Source organism: Equus quagga, chromosome 10 (assembly GCF_021613505.1).
Source record: "Equus quagga isolate Etosha38 chromosome 10, UCLA_HA_Equagga_1.0, whole genome shotgun sequence".
Classification (NCBI taxonomy): Eukaryota; Metazoa; Chordata; class Mammalia; order Perissodactyla; family Equidae; genus Equus; species Equus quagga.
The window spans coordinates 65,633,171-65,657,236 of NC_060276.1; the positions used below are offsets into that span (position 1 = coordinate 65,633,171).

At 39.4% G+C, this 24,066-nt stretch overlaps 1 protein-coding gene across 1 annotated transcript; it reads right to left on the minus strand.

The window, feature by feature from the left end:
- Positions 1-904: 904 nt before the first annotated feature.
- UPRT (uracil phosphoribosyltransferase homolog) lies at positions 905-20,495 on the minus strand. Its single transcript, XM_046674055.1, has 7 exons — positions 19,953-20,495; positions 9,643-9,685; positions 6,893-6,962; positions 5,782-5,844; positions 3,863-4,024; positions 3,092-3,190; positions 905-1,166 (listed from the first exon to the last, which is right to left on the minus strand). The coding sequence occupies exons 1-7, from the start codon at positions 20,327-20,329 to the stop codon at positions 1,060-1,062; spliced, it is 921 nt and encodes a 306-aa protein (XP_046530011.1). The 5' UTR covers positions 20,330-20,495; the 3' UTR covers positions 905-1,059.
- Positions 20,496-24,066: the final 3,571 nt, after the last annotated feature.

Genomic DNA, 24,066 nt, shown 5'->3' on the forward strand with positions numbered 1-24,066 from the left:
CAGGGTTTTTACAAGCAAGTTTCAGAACATAAACACTGATTTCTAAAATGGTTTATCTTCCTTTCAGATGCCTAAATATGAATACATATAAATCTTAGGGATTTTTAAAAATATAGTATTTTTTCCTATTTTAATACTCCTACAGTTGATAAACATGCAAAATAACAAATTTCCAAATCAAAGGCCTCCAGTAGAAACATCCAAATTAAAAAAGAAGCATTTTAATTTACTTATTGGCCATAAAACCCAGCAAAAAATTGTCCTTTCCCCTTCACCTCAGAAGAACCATCACCAATTTCTTTCTAGGGCATTGATGGCATTAACAACACTTAGCCCTCCCTTGTCAACATCCAGACAATCCTGGTTCAATCTATGTAAATTAATGTTACAGTTCCAGTCGCTGGAAATGTCCCACCATTTTCTTCACTGCATTACACTTGGCAAGGCACCGACCAACAACGCACAGGGCAGGAAATGATTCATGAAGAACACATGGCTCAACCCAAGAGCTAACCACATAACGCAGGATTATATGGTTAGCCAATTGAGAGAAGACAGTAACGGAAATGTAAAATTCCAGGAGGCATTCTTTTTCATCCTCTCCAAGTCACCTGCATGTACTGTAAGAGTGGAGGAAGGCAGCAACAGCCACGTACACGAAATCTCCCTAGAACTAAATGCAAACTACAGTGGGCCAAAGAAGTGACTCCAATTTGGGTTTTATTTGTGGGCACAAAAAAACCTCCAAACTGAGAGGTTCATAAATTAAGGAAGAGTTTCAATGCACTGACAGATCAGCAACTTGCAGAACAAGGTTATTAAAATATTTTCTAAGAGCTGTGTGTGCTTCATTGTTGAATTTCGTGCCAAAAGTCAAGAAACAACCAAATAAAGTAAATAAACCTTTTTACTGCATTTCCTTTTTACTGTACCCATTTCCAAAAATTACAAAGCATCTTTAACACAATTTTCTCTGCCATTCCTCAAGTGAGTTAGTAAAACAGGTAGAAACTCAAAACATAACTGTAACATTACACAAGATAATTTTCCTTCAATAACTTAGTCTGTTCCAAAGTATTTCTGTCCAAAGTGTGTAGGTGCAACAGGATGAACTTCAGTAGTTAAAATTGTGATCTCTGGAAATTCTTGAATGATTGATTTGGCACCTTGAAAAAATAAGAGGAAAAATGTTACGGCAGGATACTTTGGTAACATTAGTTGAAATTCAGGAAGTTTATAGTCAGGCACTAGGTCTAATATTGACAGAGGACAGTGAGCAATGACCTTTGGATACCTAGTCAGACTTGGTTAATCTCTTAGTTTCTATAGTATCTGATATCTGAAAAGCTTTGATAGTTGTCAGACTATGTCCCTGCCCACTCACGTAAAGACAAATTGTTTAATATCTAAGATTTGAAAAATATATTCAGTTATAGCAACTTTCCCCCCAAGAGCATTCTAAGGGCAGCTAAAATAGAGAGAATATAATCCTTTCTGGAAACACAATCATACATAAGATCATGGTTTCTCACCTGGAACACTGTGAAACACGTGCCAAGACTTCTTTGCTATGTTAGAGCAAGCCAGCTTTTTAGAAGTCACAACTCTAGCTTTGGGCGGTACAGGGAAACGGACTAGTTAGGACCCCAGCCAAGCTAAAAGGCCATAGCAAGGCTGCCATAGCATAACGTTTTTTCATCTATAATGTCAAAGAATAGTATACAATTTTAATATATACTATTAGAACCAAGGGGGTTACTTTTCTACTCCCAAGGCAGAAAACCCAATAATTATTTGGCTATCTCGATGATCACAATGCCACCTCTGTTATATATAAATAGATGACCAAGCAAATCACTCTGTCATCATCAACATCTGAACTACAGGTCATTTTTTACTATCAAACAGCAAAATAATCAATGGCCTACTGAATGCAGCCCTCCCAATCAGACACTCTCTAGCCTCTTCAGGGTTGGCTGAGACTTGGAACTTCGGGAAATGAGGAAATGCCCTAACTAGAAGCCACATACTTCTTTCTTTTCAGTTATGAAACAAATACAAATTCATTGTAGAACATTTGCAAAATGCACCCAAAAGAGCTTAAAAGATAAAACAAATCACTTAGAATCCCACCATCCTAAGATAACCCCATTAATATTGTGTGTGTATTTTAAAATGAAAATTGAAATAGTATTGTGCATCTGTCTGGCCTCTTATCCTGAGGAAAGATTTATTAGGTTCCACGTTAAATCCAAGACTGATTTTGGTAGCCATAACAGTCATGATTTATATTAGTCATATCTAAACTTGTTTTTAACATTTTATACTATTCTAATGTTATTTTTTATCCTGCTCTTTTACATTTACCACATAGATTTTATGTCATTAAATATTTTTCAAAACATGATTTAACAGTTACATAATATTACATCCTTTGACTATATATTTATTTAACTATTTTCTTACTGTAAATCATTTACATACTTCCAAATTTTTTCCTACACTAAACATAACTCTACAGTGAATATCCTAACAGCTAAATTTCTACATTCATCTTTGATTATTTTCTTAAGATACTTTCACAATTGTCCTAGATCTTATGGCAAAAAAATAGGGTCTTAAATTAGGCTTACCTCCCTCAGGAACTGGAGAACACACAGTTCTCTCACCATGCCCTTTGAGCAGAAGTCTAACTTAAAAAACTTCTGCTCTTTGCTTCATACTGCAAAGCCTACTTCAGCTAGAACCTCGAGTTTCTTGCTGTTTGGGAGGAGCTCGCAGGCTCATGTGGGGAGTAAGGAGAAACACGGACCTGTCAGCCATTTGCAGGCTCTACCCAAACAGGGCCACCAGGAAAATAATTGCAATGGGGCTAGTTCATACTTTTCTACTTGAATTTGAACATTAGAATGGTGTAAAATATTATCACTAAGGTTAGAGATGACAAACACAAGTTATAACTACCAAAATTAGATTTAGATTTAATGTTGAAGCAAATGAACTTTTCCTTAGGATGAGAGGCTGGACAGATGCACACTTACCCGCCTCAAGACCATCCGGAGCCCCAGTTACTGTCTCATGCTGAACTCACCATGAGGAGTGGAGAACAGACTCAGTAGGATGATAACACTGGGTTGAACTCCATGTTCTATAAGAACCTTTACAGCTTCAATGACAGTATTTCCAGTGCCTGAAATCAAATGAGAACCAAATGCATTAGAAACTTTAACATTTATCTCAAACTGTCTTTGAAGTCTCTTTGAAGTCAAGGTAGTTTAGTAATCTAACATAAGACACCACCAGGCAAAGCTTCATTTGAAGGTGCCTATTCTTTATCAATGATGTTATTTTCAATAATGGATATGACAGCTACACTTTTCAGTTTTCAAATGCACGACAAGCCCTAAATTCATTCAGTATTGGAGATTTCAAATTTAATACCCACCATCCACCCCAACCCTGGGGTGCGATCTGAGTAAGCTTAGGAAACAGAATAGAATAGGAGAAAAAAAAATATTACCTCCAGAGAGGATAAATCCTCGAAAAAAATCATTGCTATGGTCATTGGGTTAGAAAGAGGACATATTTCAATATATTTTCTGAGTTCTATATATTTTGCCTCATTAGATCCTTTGCTTCAATGTGTTCATTTTAAGACAGAAGCTCTTTGGAGCTAATAACATATATTCTCTTATTACACAATAAAAATTCTCCTGTGAACTGCCAAGGGCAACTGCAAATCCAACTGAGAAAAACACATTTAGAAACAGTTTTTGCCTTTATATAAGGGTACCTAGAAGGCAGGCGTTACGTTGAATTTAAACCCCAACCAAATGTTGCAAATTAAACTCAAGCCACTCACTGAGAATTGGATACATCAGAAGGACTTTTCTCCTGTAAATGTCTGGTGGGAACTTGGCATAATATACTTTGGCTCTTTGTGTCTCCTCATCACTCTGAATCAGGATCTTTCCTATTCGTATGGATCGACAGCAGTCTCGTAAACCCTGTTCCATTGCCTCACCTTGAAGAAGGAAATAAAAAAGAAGGGAAAAAGGGTTGGGGGAGATAGAGTGAAAATCTAGGAACAGACCAAAGTATAGTTTGTGACTGTTATTAATACAAAAAGGACTTGTCAAGATGAAAGCAAGTCTTAAGCTAACAGCTTTGACTTCTGATATACTCATATTTTACAATTAGTGCAGATCAATGAAACTACGATAAGCTTCGTTTTATTGCCGGTTTGCAAATTTTAGAGCTGTCATGCTTCCATGATTAGAGGACATAAAGTGTTTTGTTAAGCTGCTCCCTGAGCTTTTCCAACATCAGGAACATTTTACTCCTATTATTTTAAGGAAGCCTTTAAACCACCTACACCTGTTACCTTCATCTGAAAAAACAGAAAAGACTTATGGAAGAATGGGCGCTACAGACCAAAGATCTCCTTCTAGATCAAGGCAGCATCAGGAGACATCACTGAGCCCAAAAATGACTTCAATAACAGATGTTTTGTTGGTAAACAGTGAAAAAGTACTAGATTGTTCCCTCTACCCCTAGAGAACCACAACTAACACCACCACCACCCCCTCGGTCTCTGAACACAGAGCTATTTTTGAGTCTGAATTCCTTTATGGAAGTGTTTGCCAAAAGTCAATCATTCTCATAGCATCTTCAAGATTTTAGGCCACATCAGAATTCTACTTGTATTGTTATTTACTTAATATTTTTCTTTAAATTAACTGTTTTCATTTACATTTATTTTAAGAGGAAACTTTATATCGCTAGCATGAACATAAAAACAGTTTCTTTCTAATACATATGAAAATCAACCAATAGCTATTAAGGTTAAAAACAACCCTGTCTATGCATCCCCCCAAGGTCATTGGTACACACTAGGGGTTCAACAACATGGTCCTGAAGATCCTATCATTGCGTAAGAGTTGCCTTCTGTAAAAAAGGGAGCTTACAGCTCCTATTTCACTTGAGGTATTCAATTGTTCACAGACAGAACTTCACAGCCAAAGGAGAAAAGAGAATGTTTCTATGTTAAAAAAAATAATCCATTTGTTTGCGCTGCAAGCAAGTGAGGCTTTCACCGTATCTTGGACATTGTGCAAAAAATAAGTTGTTAAACAGAAATAATCATCCCCATGTAAGAGGCAAAGGTTCTAATTACAAGCATGTGCTTTCTCTGCACAAAGGTTGGTTTAGAAGTGTAATCAGTTGGACTCAAACACACAACACTTATAAAAGACCAGCAATTGGAAATACCTAGAGTTAATGATAGCTAAGTGCTTTTGCCTACATGGTCACATACTCATCAAATGTAAAACTAAAAATACTGAACAAGTCATTCAGTCTATCCCCGACAGGGTAGGACTGTTCCCTACAAAAGAGATAAACAGAACAAACATTTTCTCCAGTCAGGTATTCAAAGTTCTGCAGGCCTGAATTTGTGCCATATTCCGTCAGTCTTCAAGCTGCCCTGTCCTCCCGAAGATAGCACCATCTCATCCTTATATCCTCCCACCCTCCCTTAAATCTCTTTGAGAGCTGACTTGCCCATGGGGGCAGGCCACTAGGGAAGATGCTTTGTAGTTAAAATTAGCCAAACTCACCAAAACACAGGCCATGATTCTGAGGCACCATGAAGATAGACAATGCGGGTGGTGAGATTTAAGCTAAGGCAGGCTGCAATTATGACAGACAAGCCCGCCTCTCTCCTGGAAAACAGTGTTTCTATGCACGCAAAGAGACAGAATCACACATATGCAAACCTACCGCTTCTCATTATGCTGACCCCACAATTTCCCTTCTCAAATTTTACTCCGTCATACTTGTACCCTGTTGGGGAATAAAACCAAAGAATTTATCTTTCATCATTGGAGAAACCCACTTATTTTATAAAGTGCCTATGGTTTAAAGCAGATGAGTATACAGCAACCCTTGTCCAGACACACTGTATAACATCTTAGGTTCCCTGTGCAAATAATGAGAAGGGTCATGACTGTTCAGTTATTTCTTAATTCTTCATAAGAAACCTGTGGGAATAACTGGGAGGTGGACTTCATCGAGAGGAAATAGGACTTACAATAGCATGATATTCATATACCCGTTCCTCAAATTGAATTTAGAGGAGAATCACTGCACTCCAACAATGCTATAAACACCATCAATTCAAACTGGGATCCCACTGTGAACTGCAGCAGAGAGCCTTCTCGCTCCCTCCCTTTTCATGAGCCTCCATTCTGCTTTAAAAAAGCAGGAGAGGCTGAAGTAGTTACCAGAACATGGTCAACCCTTGGTCTCATCCTGAATTTGTATCAATTATGATGCAGTAAGTTCAGCCCCCAATTTTCATAATGTCAACCTTTCACTGAACAGCTTCCATTATTTACTAAAGAACCAAATCAGAATTTCAAAACCGTGAAATAGGAATCTTTGGCTGCTTTCTATTAGAGTAGAACAAAGCACCTTCTCTAACTCTCATCGTTTTTAGTTTATTTTTTTTTTTTTACTTCTCATCCTTTTACCTGGAAGTTTCAATGCCAAACCAGCCCACTCATTTGTTAACACCAGCAGCTTGCCCAGAGGTGAAGATAAGCTGCCAGCAATTCTTAACTCTGGTCCCAATGTGCCATCATCAAAGGCAACACATGCATGCTGAAGAATATTTATTAACCTTTAAGTTGAATTGACAAGCAAGCCATTAACAAAAAGTCATCCAGATGTATTTCTCTACTAAACATCTCCAAGTTTAAGTTGTTTAAAAGAACAGCTCCATCTAGACTCCTCATTTTGCATACTGACTTAGACCACTTTCTTTCCATTTTCCCCCAATTCTATCTCAGAATTTTTATGAGGAGAATATGAGAGAAACAGTCCTGGTTACCTGTTGGAGTGGTCACCATGCATTCTTTATATGGCAGTTGATTCAATCCCTCTTCCACAACAAGTCTGATCTAGAGAGTCAAAGGAAGAATAAGTTAAGAACCTGCTAAGAATCCTGTTAGCTGCTAGCCTCAGGAGCTGACCACTAGGCAAAAAGTCAGTAGCACACTAGGCAAGGATTTAGCTTATGGAAGTAAGAAATGTGAGGCTGCTTGCTGCCAGGTATCCAACCTTGGTTAGGCACGTGATTCCCACCAAAAGGCTCAAGTATGCCTTCTGCTTCTTATTTAGTCAGTCCGGGCTATATTATGAGAGATGCAAAACTACAGTGACAAGAGTCACGGCAGGCACACTTGGAAGTAATACACTTCTGGTTACTCTGGAAATAGTACCCACTGGGAACTTCTCTGAAACTGTCAAGTTGGATTCTTTTTAACAAACGCCCACCATAACGCAAATAAATCCTGGAACTTCTTAGGAGAAAATAAATGAGCGTATGGGGCTGAACCAATTTACTGAGCTTGAAGTAGGATCCAGTTGAATGCACTGAGGTTCCCAGCTACAAAAAAAAAAAGGAAGGCTCCTAACTATCTTAATATGTGGTACAGAGGAAAAGAATCTGTCAGAACTACTAGAAACAGACTCCAAAAACCAGATATTACCAGTATTCTTATGAGCACCCAGAGCTAAATACAATTAAGGCAGCACTGAGTCTGCAATGCACATTTTCTCCAATCAATATTACATTATTGATTGAGAACAAAGAACAGCAGGGAGAAATGCCAGGCCGCATGCTCTGTTATCACCACACAACATCCTGCTACCATTAAAATGATCAATGCTAAATGGGCCAGCATTTTGTCAGCCTGTACCACCAGAGGGTCCAGGAACCTCGAATACTGTGTATGGGTACACACCTCTAGCAACCACCTTCTGTGGAAACTAATGTTTCTTATCAGCAAATTGCAGGGGAAGAAGAGGATTCTTTTCTTTGAAGAGCCTAGATCTCCTCCTAGTAACATTCCTCTAAAGAGTCTTACCTCCTGCCCATCTCCTGCAACTGTGGGACAGAAATTTAGTGTGTCCAAACTTTATAGGAGAACATAAAACCAGAAGAGTGACTAAAACATAAAATTTGTTAGCCAATCCTGACAAATTCAGGAGAGAATTAATGTCAACTTTAATGGGACCCTTGTGTTAGAAGAGACAGTGTACTAGACATCCTCAACACTAGAAACCTAAATGACTCCAGTCGCTACCACAACGACAACAGACCCTCCACAAACACCTCCCCTCCAATATCAGGACCTTCAAAGCCAAGTGCAGAGAACAGAGAGGTCCAAATTACCAGCCTCTCAGGGGAATTATGCCCCGGGTCCTTATTATCTCTCATTTGACTAAGATATAATGCCTACCCTTTCAGACAAGCATTTTACAATTACCATGAACTTAACTCCTCCTTTCTATAGAAAAAGGGCACAAGGAAAGCAAAAGAAAGAAAAAGGAACCATCTTCTACCAGTGAACACCAAGACCTCTGTTTTCCCCACAAAAGCCATTAACACAAGTTCCTTCCTCCTTGAATCTATCCCTTTGGTTTGGTAAAGGTGTAAAGACAAAAGGACCTATCACTCCAGGAATGTCAACTACATTTCTCTCGATGCAATCCAAGGGTTATTACTGCCCCTGGAAGCTCAAATAATTGTAAATAGAAGTAGCCTCTGAACCAAGAATACTTAAAGCCAACAGTAGAACAAGAGTTGTCTACGCTCTTCTGGAATAAAGATTTTCCCCAGGGAATATCTAAATGAAAAGTTTCATGCCTTTTTCCCTCCTCACATTCCCTTTAATAATCTATCTTGTGCTCTCTGATTAGATCCATGAGGTTAATAAGCCACTTTTCTTTCTTTCCCAAACTAATTACTGACTAGAATATTTAGATGGCAAACTCCCCAAGATCAGGATCATGTCTATATTCTTTACCGCTGTTATCTCCTCCCCCCCGCAACAAAGCCTAGCACAGTGCCTGACTCACGTAAGTTCAATATATATATATATATTTCGTGAATGAATGAATATTAATAACGACAGCAGAAAATGTATCAACCTCATTCCAAGCACTGAGCACACTTAGATATAAACACAAGAAGGATACACAGTGCCTACCCTGAAGACAATCCAATTTGGCCTGAGATCCTCTCAGATCACACTAGCTAAACAGAACTGGGCTTGGTCAATCCTTAACAGAAAGTCCCTGAGGAAAGCATAGAGAGTCCAACTTAGCATTTCACATGTAAGAATAATACAGAAAGGAAGAAGCAAAATAAATACCCACCCCCCCACCACGTAAACCACAAGAGAGTATTCGTTTTTGTGCATTATATGTATACCACAAGGGTAACTACTAGGTCTCCTTACGTGTTTGGTTTTCTTTTAATGTACTTCACTTCACTGCCCTAAGATGAGGCATTTAAGGGTTGCTCAGGATCAAGTTACCAAGATCCATTTGAGAGGTAGTGGTACTTCACAACTACAGAGAATGTGTTCATGGGCAATGCTCTGAGGTGAAAGGGATTGAGGCAAAGCTTTAAAGCAACAGTAGAAACAACACTTTACAAATCTGGCAAGATGATGGTTACCTGGCATGATCTCTCTCACCCGCAGAATGCTCTCGAACAAAAATTGCCCTTGGCCTACTATGCCTATATCACTAGGAACAACAATGAAAAGAAAATGGAAAGCCTCTACCTACCAAACGATCCGCAGAAAACATGAAGTCCCCTCTACTGGCTGTCCTAAAAAAAAGTAGTACAAGTTTTAGTCTAGATTAGAGCTTTAACGTAAAATATTACTTAATACATATAGTAACACTGATATTAAGACCTATTACATACTAAAAGCTTAAAAGCTTATAGGTACAGACTAGTATTGAGGCAGGATCTCTTTCATTTGGATACAGGAAATTGAATGGAATGACTTGACAAATATTATTGAAAATGCTTACCTGATATCAACATTAGAGACAGGAATTGAAAAGATCATGCAGTCTCCCACTGAGCTGCCCAAGTATATATTATTCAACCAGGAAATGAATGAAGCACCCCCCTGGAAAATGGCAGCAAGCCCACAGCTCAAGTTAAGAGAAAAACTTTGCAGTAAGAACACCAGGTTCTCCCCATTCTCCCCTTCCATTCACCTTGATCTAAAACCCTTATTACCAAGATAAGTAACCCATCTACTTTGTCTCTAATCCTTTCTGCAATGAGAATGGTACAAACAAGTCCTCTACTTTTGCCACTGCTTTCAAGAACACAGAACCTCATTTCTAAGACCTCTTCCTCAAATTATTGATAATTTGCTCCTTTTGCCTGTTTTTCAATCAATTACTTTCAATCAATTACTTTATTCCCTACATCTTTCTGCCATTTTCTGGTATATTTCCTTCTGGTCAATACTTTCATATCCTGAAGCACCCAAGTAATAATAATCCAGGGTTGCACCTACCCACAAGCTGTTAACTAGCCAAAAAGACAAGGTTAAAAGGCTGACATTTTTTCTGTATGTAAAGATCTAGTATTGTTCCTCTTCCTTCTCCCATATAAGTTAAAAGATCTGACTGAACAGACTGATTTACAGTTTATGTACTTAAAAATCCCCATCTGCCTATCCATAGCATACCTAAAACATTCCCCAACACAGCATCTAAATGGCATATGCGAGCATCTATTATCTCAGTATACCAATAAACACAACTCTTTTTTTTTCAAGCTGCATTTACTTTCTCTGACAGGGAAAAGCAATGAAATATCCCTGACACAATGGCATTAGGTTTCTTAAAGTAACCATGGTTCTACCATATTATAGATATTAACTCTCTAAGATATGGACCATAATTGAGCAATAGCAAGAAGATAGGTCTGTATTCTTTATATATAAATATTCCCCAAACGCAGAAAACTCTACCCACACACCTATACACACAGAGAGCCATTTAAAACAGGCTCTATTTTATGTACTGTGGTTTTCAAATGAAACTATACTATTACACTAGCACCTTTCATTTCTATAACTAACCTTCATAACATGCTTGTCAGTAAAGTCATTTAACTACCCAAAAATACCGAAGTCTACTGCCCTGTTTGCTAGACCTACACAAACTTGTCTAGGTGGCCAGAACACAGTTTTTCAATAGGGAAGAAAAGTCTGGATTTGTCCTAAAGAAATATCCAGTAATATATCTTAGGAACACATCTGAAATATTTGCTTTTAATTTCTGAACAGTTACACACATAAATTTATTACACAGAAAAGTTATATCAGGTTAAGGGATCAGAGTTGCCCAAATCCATTATTTTACATCGGAATCAGATATTTTAACTCCTTTCGCTCTCTCCCCAAAAATATCAGCCTCAGCTGATAACTTTTGCATAATAAGCACTTTCTCTACATTCCAAAAAAGGTACATACTATGAGAACGTAATAAGACCTGTCATCCCGATAGCTATTTGACTTCCAATCAAAGCATTTACTCCTCCAAGTCAGCCCACTACAAACAGTAATTACTTACCTTTCTCCTGTTTTAGACAGACTTCAGACCCATACTGTTTACTTTAAATCAATTTAGAAATTAAAGTACAGCTAGAATACAGTAAGTTGATAGCATTTTTAAAACTTCACAGTGGTCTTCAATATCCACATCTAAATCCTTAACATTGTTAACACCGGAGTTTCATAAAGCAGGTATTTACTTGTCGGATCAATCAAGTTGCACATATTCTCTGAGCCCCTACTTTAGGACCAACATTGGACTAAAGTATTTGTTAATAAATATGTTTTAATGTAAACTAGACCCCAGGTCTTATTCACTCCATGCACTTTGTTTCAAATCATAACTATTCGCTTTTGTCTCCAAATCATTTTTTTAAAATATCTCTCACACTGGAAACAAAGCTTTGAAAGACATTTTAATCATCTTCCACCTGATTAAGAGTCCCAAATAAAATCTAATGCAAAATTATCACAAAGCAACAAACACACTGACATACATCCCTGGAATATTCTAAAATATATCCAAATGATTAAAGATCAAATATTTAAACAATGATATTCAGGGCCTCATAATTCAGAGCACCGAAATCTAATTAATCGTAAACTGAGCATCTTTTAAGTTGTACAAACCCCAAACAGGATTAACAATGCAGACCTAACCATATCTGAGAAAATACTTTTTTTGACATTCCCCCCAACAAATGTGTCACACATCTGTAGCAATTAAAGCAAAGCCAAAGGCAGCCATTTTAAAAAATGATCTTCACACTGAAACAACAAAATCATACCGGAAGCCAAATCCTCATTTTAATGTGCATTTGGTAAATGGACTCTTCCCTACCTAAGATTGTTTATAAAGCACTTTAAAATTTCCAGAGGGGCTTCAGCAATTGTATACATTTAAAAACACGTATGTCTCGGGGCTGGCCCCGTGGCCGAGTGGTTAAGTTCGCGCGCTCCGCTGCAGGCGGCCCAGTGTTTCCTTTGTTCGAATCCTGGGTGCGGACATGGCACTGCTCATCAAACCACGCTGAGGCAGCGTCCCACATGCCACAACTAGAAGGACCCACAACGAAGAGTATACAACTATGTACCGGGGGGCTTTGGGGAGAAAAAGGAAAAAAATAAAATCTTTAAAAAACCAAAAAAAACCCATGTATGTCTCATAGCAAACCCAAGCCAAGATGAAACCTCTTGAATCTCACTGATCTTTCTTTCAAAAGACTAATAGGTATTTACTTATCATCCACAAGATATAGAACTATGAGAGAGGAATGTTTTTATAATATTAACAAATTTACACTTCAAGTAGAGATCTTCTCCCCTCTTCTTACTAGGCCTCACTACTACTACTCCTACGACTAGAGGGGGTTCTCCAGTGTGGTTGGAAGACATCCTCCCCTGGGACAATTACAACTTCAATTTCTACAGCAGAAATTGCCGCTTGATCACTTCTCTCTATTCAGAATAAACTTGACAGCTCCTTTTTTCCTTTTACAGAAATCATTTTAACAACTATGTGTGTATATATATTATACATATCATTTGTGTATACATATGTATCTATTATAGTTATAAATGTGACATATATACATACACACACCCCAAGTGTACAAAGATTTATTTATAAAGCTTCTCTAAAAAGGTCCAAAAGTGACATCAGGTATCTAATATTATATGCACATTACTCTCTTCTTTCCCACAGGTCACCATTTATTAAAAGCTTCCTTGGTGCCAAGTATTAAGCACTTTTGCTACATTATCTGCTCTAATCCTCACACAACCTTAAGAGGTAGTAAGATTGCTACCACTTTAGAGATGAAAATAGTGAGGCTTAAAGAGGTGAAGTATTTCAAGGTTCTTCCCAGCCTCAAGCTCTCTGATTCCAAGACCCTAAGTAAAACCATTATTTATATTTTGCTCTAATAAATGAATGCTTCCTAAAAGGTAACCAGTTTTTAGACATATTTTAATGATATTTCTCTCCCTGTGAATCAGACTGGCATGTACATACAATGCAAACAATGAAATAAAAGAGTCTGGCAGGCAAATAAAACATCACTAAAATGTCCCTGCTGAAGAGGGAGAAGCGGCTGCTACAAGATGGCTCGTAAAGAGCATGTACTAAGGTTACTGCATGCAAGAGTCCATCCTTTCCAAAAATGATGAAATCAAAACCTCCGACTCAGAACTGAAAACAATTTAATTTAAATCAAATCCTAGCAGCACTGATTAGGTGTCATTTCAAAAATGAAGATTATACCTAAGCACTGTTTTCCGCATCTGGAGTGGGAGAAGTTAGAGTCGGGCACAGGCTTGCCAGATTTAAGAAGTAAAAATACAGGACACCCAGTTAAATTTGTAATTCAGAAGTATATCCCATGCAATGTTTAGGATATACTTAAACAGCAAAAAGTATTCATCGTTTATCTGAATTCAAATTTAACTGGGTGTCCTGTATTTTACCTGGGAACCTAAGTTAATTAGGAAGGACTAAATGGACTCAAATTCAGCTCTAATATGTTTTTGTTTTTTAAGCAAGAGGTTAAAGAGAAGTGGCATATAAAAGCTTTTCTGGCAGGTTTAAACCAAAGGAATGTTCCATTTAGAGCCAATGTTGAGCAAAAGCTCTGAAAACATAAGCCCTACCTCCAGAGCTACATTATTATGTGATCACTAAAATAAAGAACAGCTCCAGGGTTTGTCACGGCATGCAGAGGATTTATAAATGACTTTCCTCCTCCTTCCTTCACCCTCATAAAAACAAATCCCCAGTGAAGCACTTGGAGCAAACCTAATCTGATGTGAAAAGTTAAAAAAACAACAAAACAAAAACAAAAAATAGCTTTTACTACGCGCCAGGTGCAAGTAATCAAAGTCACAGCTCTTCAGCACCTTCTTAAAAAGCTCTTAAAATAGAATGTCATTAATTGTTTACTTGTGCCTCAAAGCAAAGTTCAACGTAAACATTCAAAATCAGGTAGAAAAAGAAGAGAAATTATCATTTTCCTTTAGAACCCAGGCTTCAGTCACTCAGAAGTTTATTTTTTTATAATGATTGCAACATTAATTCTTCTGTGTGCCAGGTACTGTACCAGGCCAGACCTCCTTTCTGCCTGTCTGGAGTCCAGACTAGTTGGCAAGACAATATTAGGATATGCCCAATAAATATTACAACAGGGGTATATATAGTTTAAAGAGGTGACTTCCTCCCTCCTGGCCTAAAAGCCAGTAAGAAAATTCACATGGAAAACCCAGTAAAACCAAAAACACGTCCATGATTGAAACAACTTGCAGGTCACAGTTTTTTCTGTGGTGGACATTTTGGTTTTGCACAAGTTGAAGGGAAAAGTTTTGAGATTCCTCCAGTCTCACAATGATACTGGGCCTGGGTCTCTAGGCTGATTCTGTTTAGTGTGTGGAATCCCCAGTTCAGCCTATATCCCAAATCCAGAGCCAGGCAAATCACTATGCAAGGAAGAATGGCCCTTCTGCCAGGGGCGGTGGCTCAGCCTAAGCACAGCACAATCACCCGCGGCGTTTGTCAAGCTCCAGGTGCTCAGGTTCCACCCAAGACTACTCTAAGGATGGGTACCAAAAACTTGTATTTGGAAAAAAAAAGACTCCTCAGGCCATTACCTAGTCAGATGACTCAAATCACACTAGGCTACACTCACATTAGGGCTACAAAGGATGTTTATCCGTCCTGAGGTTAACTGTCTCCCCTTCAGGCGACTAAAAAAAAAGTCACAAGGCTGAATGTACTCCTTTAGTGCAATTTCACAGACTAAAATATTCTAATATTGCTCAACTTTCATCCAAGCTGCCTGCTGAGGCCATGGCAAAGTCCCTCTGAGGACGAATATACAGGAAACATTCAACAGCTCATGAAACAGCTTTGCTTTAATGTCTCAGGAGACAAAAGGAAACGAAAAACTGGAGAGGAGAGAGAACCTTTTAAATACACTCCACTGCCTTAAATATGAGGTCATGAACTACATTCAAGGAAAAAGTTCATTAGACTCAGACTTTGCTGAGTTTAGTATACAAAGGAGGCAGAAAAGGAAGTGTGGTGTAACCCAGTGCAACAACAAAAACAACTGGAAATGAAGGAATCATTTATCTTCCCAAGTTCACCGGAGACCTACGCGTGACTGAGTACATTATCTGGTTATTTGATGTCTAGATTACCACACTCTCAGAAAGAAAACAATTTCCTTGAAATTCAGTAATACAACCAATATATTATGTTGCAAATCCTGCACATTTCAAAAAAATAAAAAGACGTTTCAAATCAGTCCAGTGTTTTCAATCTTGCCTGCTTTATATATCTACAAAAACATGCAGTCCTGCTGGCTCAAGCCCCACCTCCCCAGGCCAAAGTCAACTCAGGAATCAAACCCTTCACCAGACAGATACTAGGGACCAGGAACAATGAAAGGAATAACAAGGACTTCCACGGCCTCTGTTATCAGACAGCTCCATAGTGCATCTATACAATGTCACATCACAATAGTGAAGAGCATAAGCCCCAAGGAAGACAGGATATGATAACTCACGGCACTTTCCCTAACTTAGACCGACGTAAATATAGCTTCTCTTACCACAGGAACCCTACACCAGCCCCTGGAGGGGATGAAACAGGTCTTGTTCATGTAAGGGGATACCAATTTTTGAAGGTAAAGGAATAGAGGCCTCTGTTAACAGATTTGACAAAAACAAAACTTGAAACACTGTCTCCAGTCTAAATAACTAAACATCGGTTAGTTATCAAAAATTATAGTGAGTCTTGCTATACTATATCATAGCAGGATAAAAATTATCTAGGATCTCTCAGTGTTGCTTTTTAAAATAAGAACGTGGATTCTACATACAGCTAAATTCCTTTTACTATCCCCTGGAAGCTCAAGAAACCAGCAATTACGATGCAATCAGAACCATGCACAAATCTAAACATGAAGGCTTGAAATGCCTTAAATGTGCACAGCTCTTCACTGTTTATAACAAATGTTCACAAGCAGTATCTTGTTTAGCCTCCCAGGAGCTCCATGAGGTACTACCAACATCCTCATTTTATAAATGATAAAGTTGAAGCACAGAGATGCTAAACATCTGGCCTAAGATCACTCTGGATCCTACTGTCTCCTTCCAAACTCAGAAAAAAAATTTCACTTACACTCAGGTTTACTATACAATGCAGGCTGTTCTGAGTAACACAGTAAAATTGGGTATTGACGTTGTCATATATGAATGCTGAATGTCACGCCCTCTCCAAGCTCTATAGCAATGGTTCACCTTTACATTGCCATGAAGACCTCCTTGTGAAATGCAAGGAAAGCTAAGGGATCCTCACCCCATAAAAAGGCACATATGCCAATGTTCATAGTAGCATTATTCATAACAGCCAGAGTGGAAACCACCCAAATGCCCATCACGTGATGAATGGATGAACACAACATGCTATATCCATACAATGGATTATCATTCAGGCAAAAAACGAATGGTATACCGATACAATACGGATGAAGCTTGAAAACATCATGCTAAATGAAAGGAACTAGTCACAAAAGACCACATGTTGTATGATTCCATTTATATGAAATGTCCAGAATAGGCAAATCAATAGGGACAGATCAGTGGTTGTCTAGGGCTTTGGGTGGGTTGGGGAATGACTGCTCATGGGTCAGGCTTTCTTGTCTGGGTGATGAACATGTTCTAAAACTGATTGTGGTGATGGTTGCACAGCCACGAACATACTTAAAAACCCTCAAAATGTACATTTTAAATGGTGTATTGTATGGTATGTTAATTACATCTCAATAAAGATGTTATTTAAAAAACAACCATTAATGGGGCTGGCCCCGTGGCCGAGTGGTTAAGTTGGCACGCTCCGCTGCAGGCGGCCCAGTGTTTCGTTGGTTCAAATCCTGGGCGTGGACATGGCACTGCTCATCGGGCCACAGTGAGACGGCGTCCCACATGCCACAACTAGAAGGACCCACAACAAAGAATATACATCTATGTACTGGGGGAGCTTTGGGGAGAAAAAGGAAAAAGTAAAATCTTTAAAAAAAAACCATTAAAAATGCACATACAAATAACTTTCCCAGATAATTTCAGAGGGTTTGCTAAAGCCCTGAAGCCCACCTATAGGTGCAGTGGGGCCCAAAACTCAAAGTTAGTAACTCTTGCTCTATAGAAACAAGAATCATCATTCTATTTTCTTTGTTTTACAACTAAGTTTTATTTCGGCTTCCCCCGACCACAACTACCAAGCCCACGCCTCCTACTTTTTAAGATCACTACTTCATCTATTAGAGCACATGACCACAGTAGTTTTCAATACTGATTCATTAAAAACAAACAGGAGCTGACCCTGATCGTCCCGTGGTTAAAGTTCAATGCGCTCACCACTTTGGTGCCCCAGATTCATTTCCCGGTCACAGAACCACACCACCCATCTGTCAGCTGCCATGTGGTGGTGGCAGCTCACATAGAAGAACTAGAAGGGCTTACAACTAGGATGTACAACCATGTACTGGGGCTTTGGGAAGAACGAAAAAAAGAGAAAGATTGCCCACAGACGTTAGCTCCAGGTGAATCTTTCCCTGCAAAAAAAAAAAAAAGTATAGTTTCATAAATATAATTTTAAGAGCTAGAAAAAATCCTTTAGTAACTGAGCATTTATTATTTGCAAGGCATGGTGAGAATTCAAAAATGTAAAAGATATAATTTCTGCCCTCAGGGAGCTTAAAATCTAATAGGTGAGATAAGATTGATATACAAATAACAACATATGAAATAGGTTAATCTAGCCCTAAAAAGGCCAGGGAAGATGAGCAAGGAAGAATGATAAAAGGAAAGCTTCTTGGCAGAGGCAGACATTTAATGCTGAGTTTGACCTTGAAGAATAGGTAGGATTTGAACATGCAGAGAAGGAGTAAAGAGAATTCCAGATGAGAGCAGAAGCAGGGATGTTTCAGAATAGTTTCCAGGAACCACAAAGAGAAGCCTTAATATCAAGTTAAGGATCCTGGACTTTATTTGGCAGACTCAGAGCAGCCAAAGAAAGCTGCTGAGTAGGGCAGTTACCCAATCAAAGTGGTATATTAAAAGGATTAATTGTTCAGTAATGTGTGGGTGCATGTGGAAGAGCGAAAAACTGGTTGCTGGGAAACAAATTGGGAGCCTATCACAATAGTATGAAGAAAAAGTTATTAGTGTCCGATTTAGGGAGTGGCATCCTGACTCAGTACCCATTTTAGAAGATCAAGGCACCCACTGAAAAACGAGTGTTTTCATATGCAGCAGCTACACATTTAAAGTGCTGCCAAGGTAGAAACCAGCTCTAGTTCATCATGGGACATATTTCCCTTAAGGAACCCCCATCTACAACATGAGTTTTGAGATCCCCTAAAAATAGCATTTTAACATGAAGGTTTGGCTACTTTAGTTTGTGGGATTAGGAGGGGTGCCAAAGACTCCTTTAGGCTCTCTTTGCTCCACTAACTATAAAGGAAACATCTGATGTCCTATAAGTTTACAGTAGTCAGCCCTGATGGTCTAATGATTAAGATTTGGTGCTCTCACTGCCAGGGTCCAGGTTTGTTTCCCAGTCAGGGAACCACACCACCCATCTGTCGGTTGTCATACTGTGGTGGCTGCGTGTTGCTATGGTACTGGAAGATATGCCAGGGGTATTTCAAATACCAGCAGGGTCACCTATAGTGGAGAGGTTTGAACGGAGCTTGCAGACTAAGGAGGACCGGGCCACCCATTTCAAACCCCCCCCCCCAAAAAAAAGGCCATGAAAACCCTATAAACAGCAGCAGAGGATTGTCTCATCTAGCCTGGAAGGTGCAAAAAGACTGGGCAGGGTTCTGCTCTACTGTACACAGGGTCGCCAGGAGTCAGAATCCACTCTATGGCACTAACAACAAAAAACGTTTACAGTAAAACAATCCTGATAAAAGTTAGGTAAGCTTTCACCTGACCGAGTAAACCTAAACTCCAAGACTAATAAAGACCTTAGACAAAACGACATATATGCAGTAGCAAACACTAAAGGGTCAGAGGTCCTGTTGAGCACAACAGAAATTGCTTTATTCCTATTTGTGAGCCTGAGATGACTGGAGGGAGAGCACAACCTCCGATAGTAACCATTTCTGGGTTATGGATTTACCACGTGGACGGGCACCAGGCAGATAGCGTAAAACGCGTTTACCCTCCTGGAATGGCTGAGGATTCCTCATCGCTTACGGGAGACAAAGCAGCAGCCCGAAGCTACCAAAAAGGCTCCCTCCCCTACACAAAGCGAAGTTAAACACAGGAACTAGGAGACGGTTGGAGGCCTGAGTCACGTGACACTCCCCCTCAAAGAACAGGCCCTGGCACAGTCTCCACGGACCAGTTTGCCACGGCCAAGAACCTTACCCATTAGCCCTTTTACTTCCAATCCCCACCCACACCCCGAGGGACCCTCCACCTCCCTTTCCCCTTCCGCTCTTGGCTCACTTGTCCCGGATGATGGTCTGCAGCTCCCGGATCTGATCATTCATAGGCAGCAGCTTAAGCTGCGCCCCTATCTGCCCCGAGAGTTCGCAGTCCCCTAGGAGGGAATCGCTGGCTGGTGCGTCATAGTTGCCACTGCCACCGTTGTTCTCTGAGTTAAGGCTGAGGCCGCCACAGGCCTGAGGGTCCCTCTCAGCGGGTACGCTCGAATGGGCGTGCCCGGCGAGGAGAGTCAGCTTGGCCACGGAGGCGCTGTTTCCCCCGGCTTGGTCTGGGATCAGGTCACCAGGTCGCGGCGGCTCGGGGCTTGGGGTAGAGGCAGACTTTACTGCCTGGTTGTGACAGGGCATGGAGTCCGGACACCGTAACTCCGTGGCCATACACCGGGCCCTGGGCTGTCCCCGCAGCTACCGACCCCTAGAGATAAAGCAGAGCCGGGAGAAGCGGCCAGCGCTCACGTGCTCTCCTCGTCGCCCCCGCCTCCTCCGAACCTCTAGCCCCGGCCGCCCTCTCACCCAGCGGCCGCCGCCGCCGTTTCCTTCCGCACGTTCCGTCCCGGCCCCGCCCACGCCAGACGATCCGCCTGCCTAGGCGCTCGATTGGCTTCTCTCCCTGCCGCTCTGCAACGCTCTGCTTGTTAACCCTTTCAGTCAACCCGGCTTGGTGGGTTCCCACACCTAGCCAGGCAGGCAGGGTGAGGCCAAGGGTGCTTGATGCAGCGTCTTCGGGGAGTCCCTAGGGATTCTGCGTGCAGAACTTAGGGTAAGTGGTAGAGGCAGGAAAAACTAGGGATGGAGAGTGATAAAATGATTACACACATAAGGCCCATGTTTTCAGACTTTGTGTGTTGGCAGAGAGAGAATACTTTATTAACTGCATCTTCAGTTAGCCTGTCTGTATAACCAAAAGAGTAAGTAAAAAACGCCTAGCAGGCTGCTGAAAAGCTTGCTCTCTACTAGACTGTCCTACAAGCTGCAGTTTCCCAAGTGTGCTTGACCGCTAGAGCTTTCCTTACGTTTACTGGTTGGGCCCTACACTGTACAGTTGACGTGGGGATACCGACAGCATTCAGATACACTACCGCTCTTTCTTTTAAATACTTGAAAAGACACCTTGTTTTAGTGTGTAGACTTAGTATAAAGGCTTGAGGTAAGAATGACTAGAGCATCAGTGTGTATTAGAACAATTATAGAGCTTGTTAAAATGCAGATTCTCATGGCCTACCTTTGAGATTCTGATTCAGTAGATCTGAGATGGGACCCAAGAAGTTTTATTTTTAACAAGTAACCTAGAAATCCTGATTTTTTTTTTAAGAAATGGTATTCTTAGGGAAACATTGGCTTACAGGCTCGCTTTCTAAGGAGCTACAACCTGAAAGTCAGAAACCTGGTAATTCTGCTAAAAAATTATTGAGCAGCATTTACAAGTCCCTTCCCCTCTCTGGACTTGACTCTCCCTATTTATAAGTGAGATGCATTAACTATTTGATCCCTAAATGTTCTTCCAGTTTTGACATTCTATAACTCTATTTTGCCTTCCAAAAAGCCAATTCTTAAAATTCCTTGTTCCACACAGAAACATAACCAACACATGCAGAGATTCAGAGGAATATGAGTAACAGATGGTTAGGAATATCCAGGCCTTTGGGGGGACTTGAGCCTTAATCTGGCTCTCTGTTTTCCATTTTTTATTTGTTTGTTTGTTGTTTTGGTATTGGTATTGATCGTATTTTTCTCTTCTTTTTTCTCTCCCATTTTCTCTGCTTTGTGCCTGACCCTCTAGGTCAGTACACTATTAGTTATAATTATAGAGAGTTTAAATTTGATTGAATGATAAAAATTGCAGCCTAGAATTATAATCCCACTCATTTTTGAAAGTTTGTTCATCTTTTCACCTAGCACAAAATGCAATTCAAAAGGTCTCGGTTTAAAAGCTGAATCTGCTAACTTGAAGTGGGTAGGCACAATTAAGTGGCTACTTTGCCAATGAATACTCTAGAGGAAAACACTGAAATGCATTCTTGTTTCATTATCAGTAATTTAAATGTAGTAATGAATTTAAAATCGTATTGTGAGACATCCCAGAACTAAAACTGTACCGTAGTTATCTTTGTCTAGTGTCTCATCAGGCACATGGCCTTGTTCTCAATGCCACAGAATATGAATTATAACAGTACAACTGCCAGTGTGTCTTGTGTTTTCACTCTTATAGGAAACACCCATGCATACACTTACCTATATTAACCAGTAGTCATTAGCAAATCTATTTATCTAGTTTATTTAAGATGCTATTAAAACAAAATTCACTAATGATTCATCGTAATAACTTAAATTTGGTGGTTTATAATTTACAAAGAGCTTCTATACATTCTCTCATTTAATTCTCAAAAAAAAAAGGCTTGAGGATTACCAATCCCCATTTATAGATGATATCTGTGTAAATCTTTTTGCTAAGTGACTTGTCCAAGGTCACACATCCAAAAAGGAGCAGAGCCAAGACAGGACCCCAATCTCTTGACTTTAAATTCAGTTTTCTATACACACACCTACAGATTCAAGATACCAATCAATTAACAAATACTGGTTGAGCCCTTACTATTTGCCAGGCATATTGCCAGGTGCTAGAACGGAAAGAAAATGAGTGAAGATCTTGAAATTTTCCATGGTTGTAGAGGTCATGGAGATTATGGATAGTATGGATCTTTGAAAACCAAAGGATAGTGTTAGGCAGCATGGAAATCTGCACCAAAGATACTAACAGCAGAATTGACAAATTTGAATTTAGCTTTCTTGCTTCCCACTTTTTGATGGAAGTACAAAGTCAGATAAAACAAAAAGCTGGAATTCTCCTGTAATAACTGAGATTAGTGTAAACTTCATTTTAGGTTTTGAGCTCTAAATTTGAGATGATCCCTAAAAATTGTGGGAAGCAGCAAACCAATTGCATGTATCAGTAGAAATCCTTTACATATATCTACATAGTGCCTTAACAAAACACTTTTACATAGGTTATCTCATTCGAGATTGTGGAGTAGTTAGGCCCAGTATTATAATTCCTGTTTTACTGTGAGAAAATTGAGACATAGGAGCCTAATTTAGAGTCATATCATAAGTAGAGAGTTGGAAGAAGGCAAAAGAAAATTAATATTAATATTAAACTCTATTTTCCATACAGTATGCCTTAGTTATCTCATTTAAGCCTTTCAACAATCCTAGGAGGTAGACTTTATTTGCTATCCCCATTTTACAGATAAAGAAAAATGTAGTGAGATTAAGTAACTTGATAATGTCACACAGGCAGTAAGTGCAGGAATGGGGATTTGAACCTAGGTGTGATCAGCTCAATTTGACTGTTTTATAATCCATGCCCTCAGATTAGTCCAGGTTATATTCCTCCACTGCATACCACACTTTATGCTTGTTCTAGATAGTGTCTCACCTGCAATACCAGATTTAACCTATGAACTAAAAATTGTGTTATATGATGGAGCTGGGGAATCCTGATATAATTTTCTATTAATATTTAGTCCTCTGATGAACTCCTTGACAATTCCTTTGTGCCCTAAACTCCAAGAATTCCTTAATTCAAGTAGACTTTGGTGATGCTGAAGCCATTATACTGTAATTTTAAATTTTTTATAAACAAAAATCTATTAATTAAAAGGATAGCCAATGTTCTGAACAAATACTCTGATTCACTTTTCTTTCCAAACGAATAGCAGTATCACTTCTCAGATGTATACCTTCCTTGATCCAGTGGCTCCCAATGATCTCAAATTGTCTATTTGCATATCATTTCAAATGTATATCTTATCTTCTTTACCATTTACTCCTCCTGATTTCAGAATTTTTCAACCAGTTTTCAAATGCATATTGCCAGCTTTTTGAAGTTAGTTTACTTTTGAGTGCAAAGTCTCCTCTGTAGATCTTAAACAGTTTCTGGTAAGGTGCATGGGGCAGGACAGGCAGATCTTGTACAAAAGATTATATCTTATTCTGTAAAGAGTGTATCTTGTATAAAATGTGTAAAAGAGAACCCGTAAAAATTATATATTAAGAACTGAGGTGTCTTCCTTTGTGTTTTATTGATATGCTTTGATTCCTTTCTATTTTTCCTT

Coding starts and splice junctions, on each gene's coding strand:
- UPRT (XM_046674055.1), bottom strand. CDS start 20,329: ATGGCCACGGAGTTACGGTGTCCGGACTCCATGCCCTGTCACAACCAG. Junction 9,686..19,952: donor CAGACCATCATCCGGGACAA/GTGAGCCAAGAG, acceptor ACTTTTTTTTAG/GACAGCCAGTAGAGGGGACT. Junction 6,963..9,642: donor TGTTTTCTGCGGATCGTTTG/GTAGGTAGAGGC, acceptor TTGACTCTCTAG/ATCAGACTTGTTGTGGAAGA.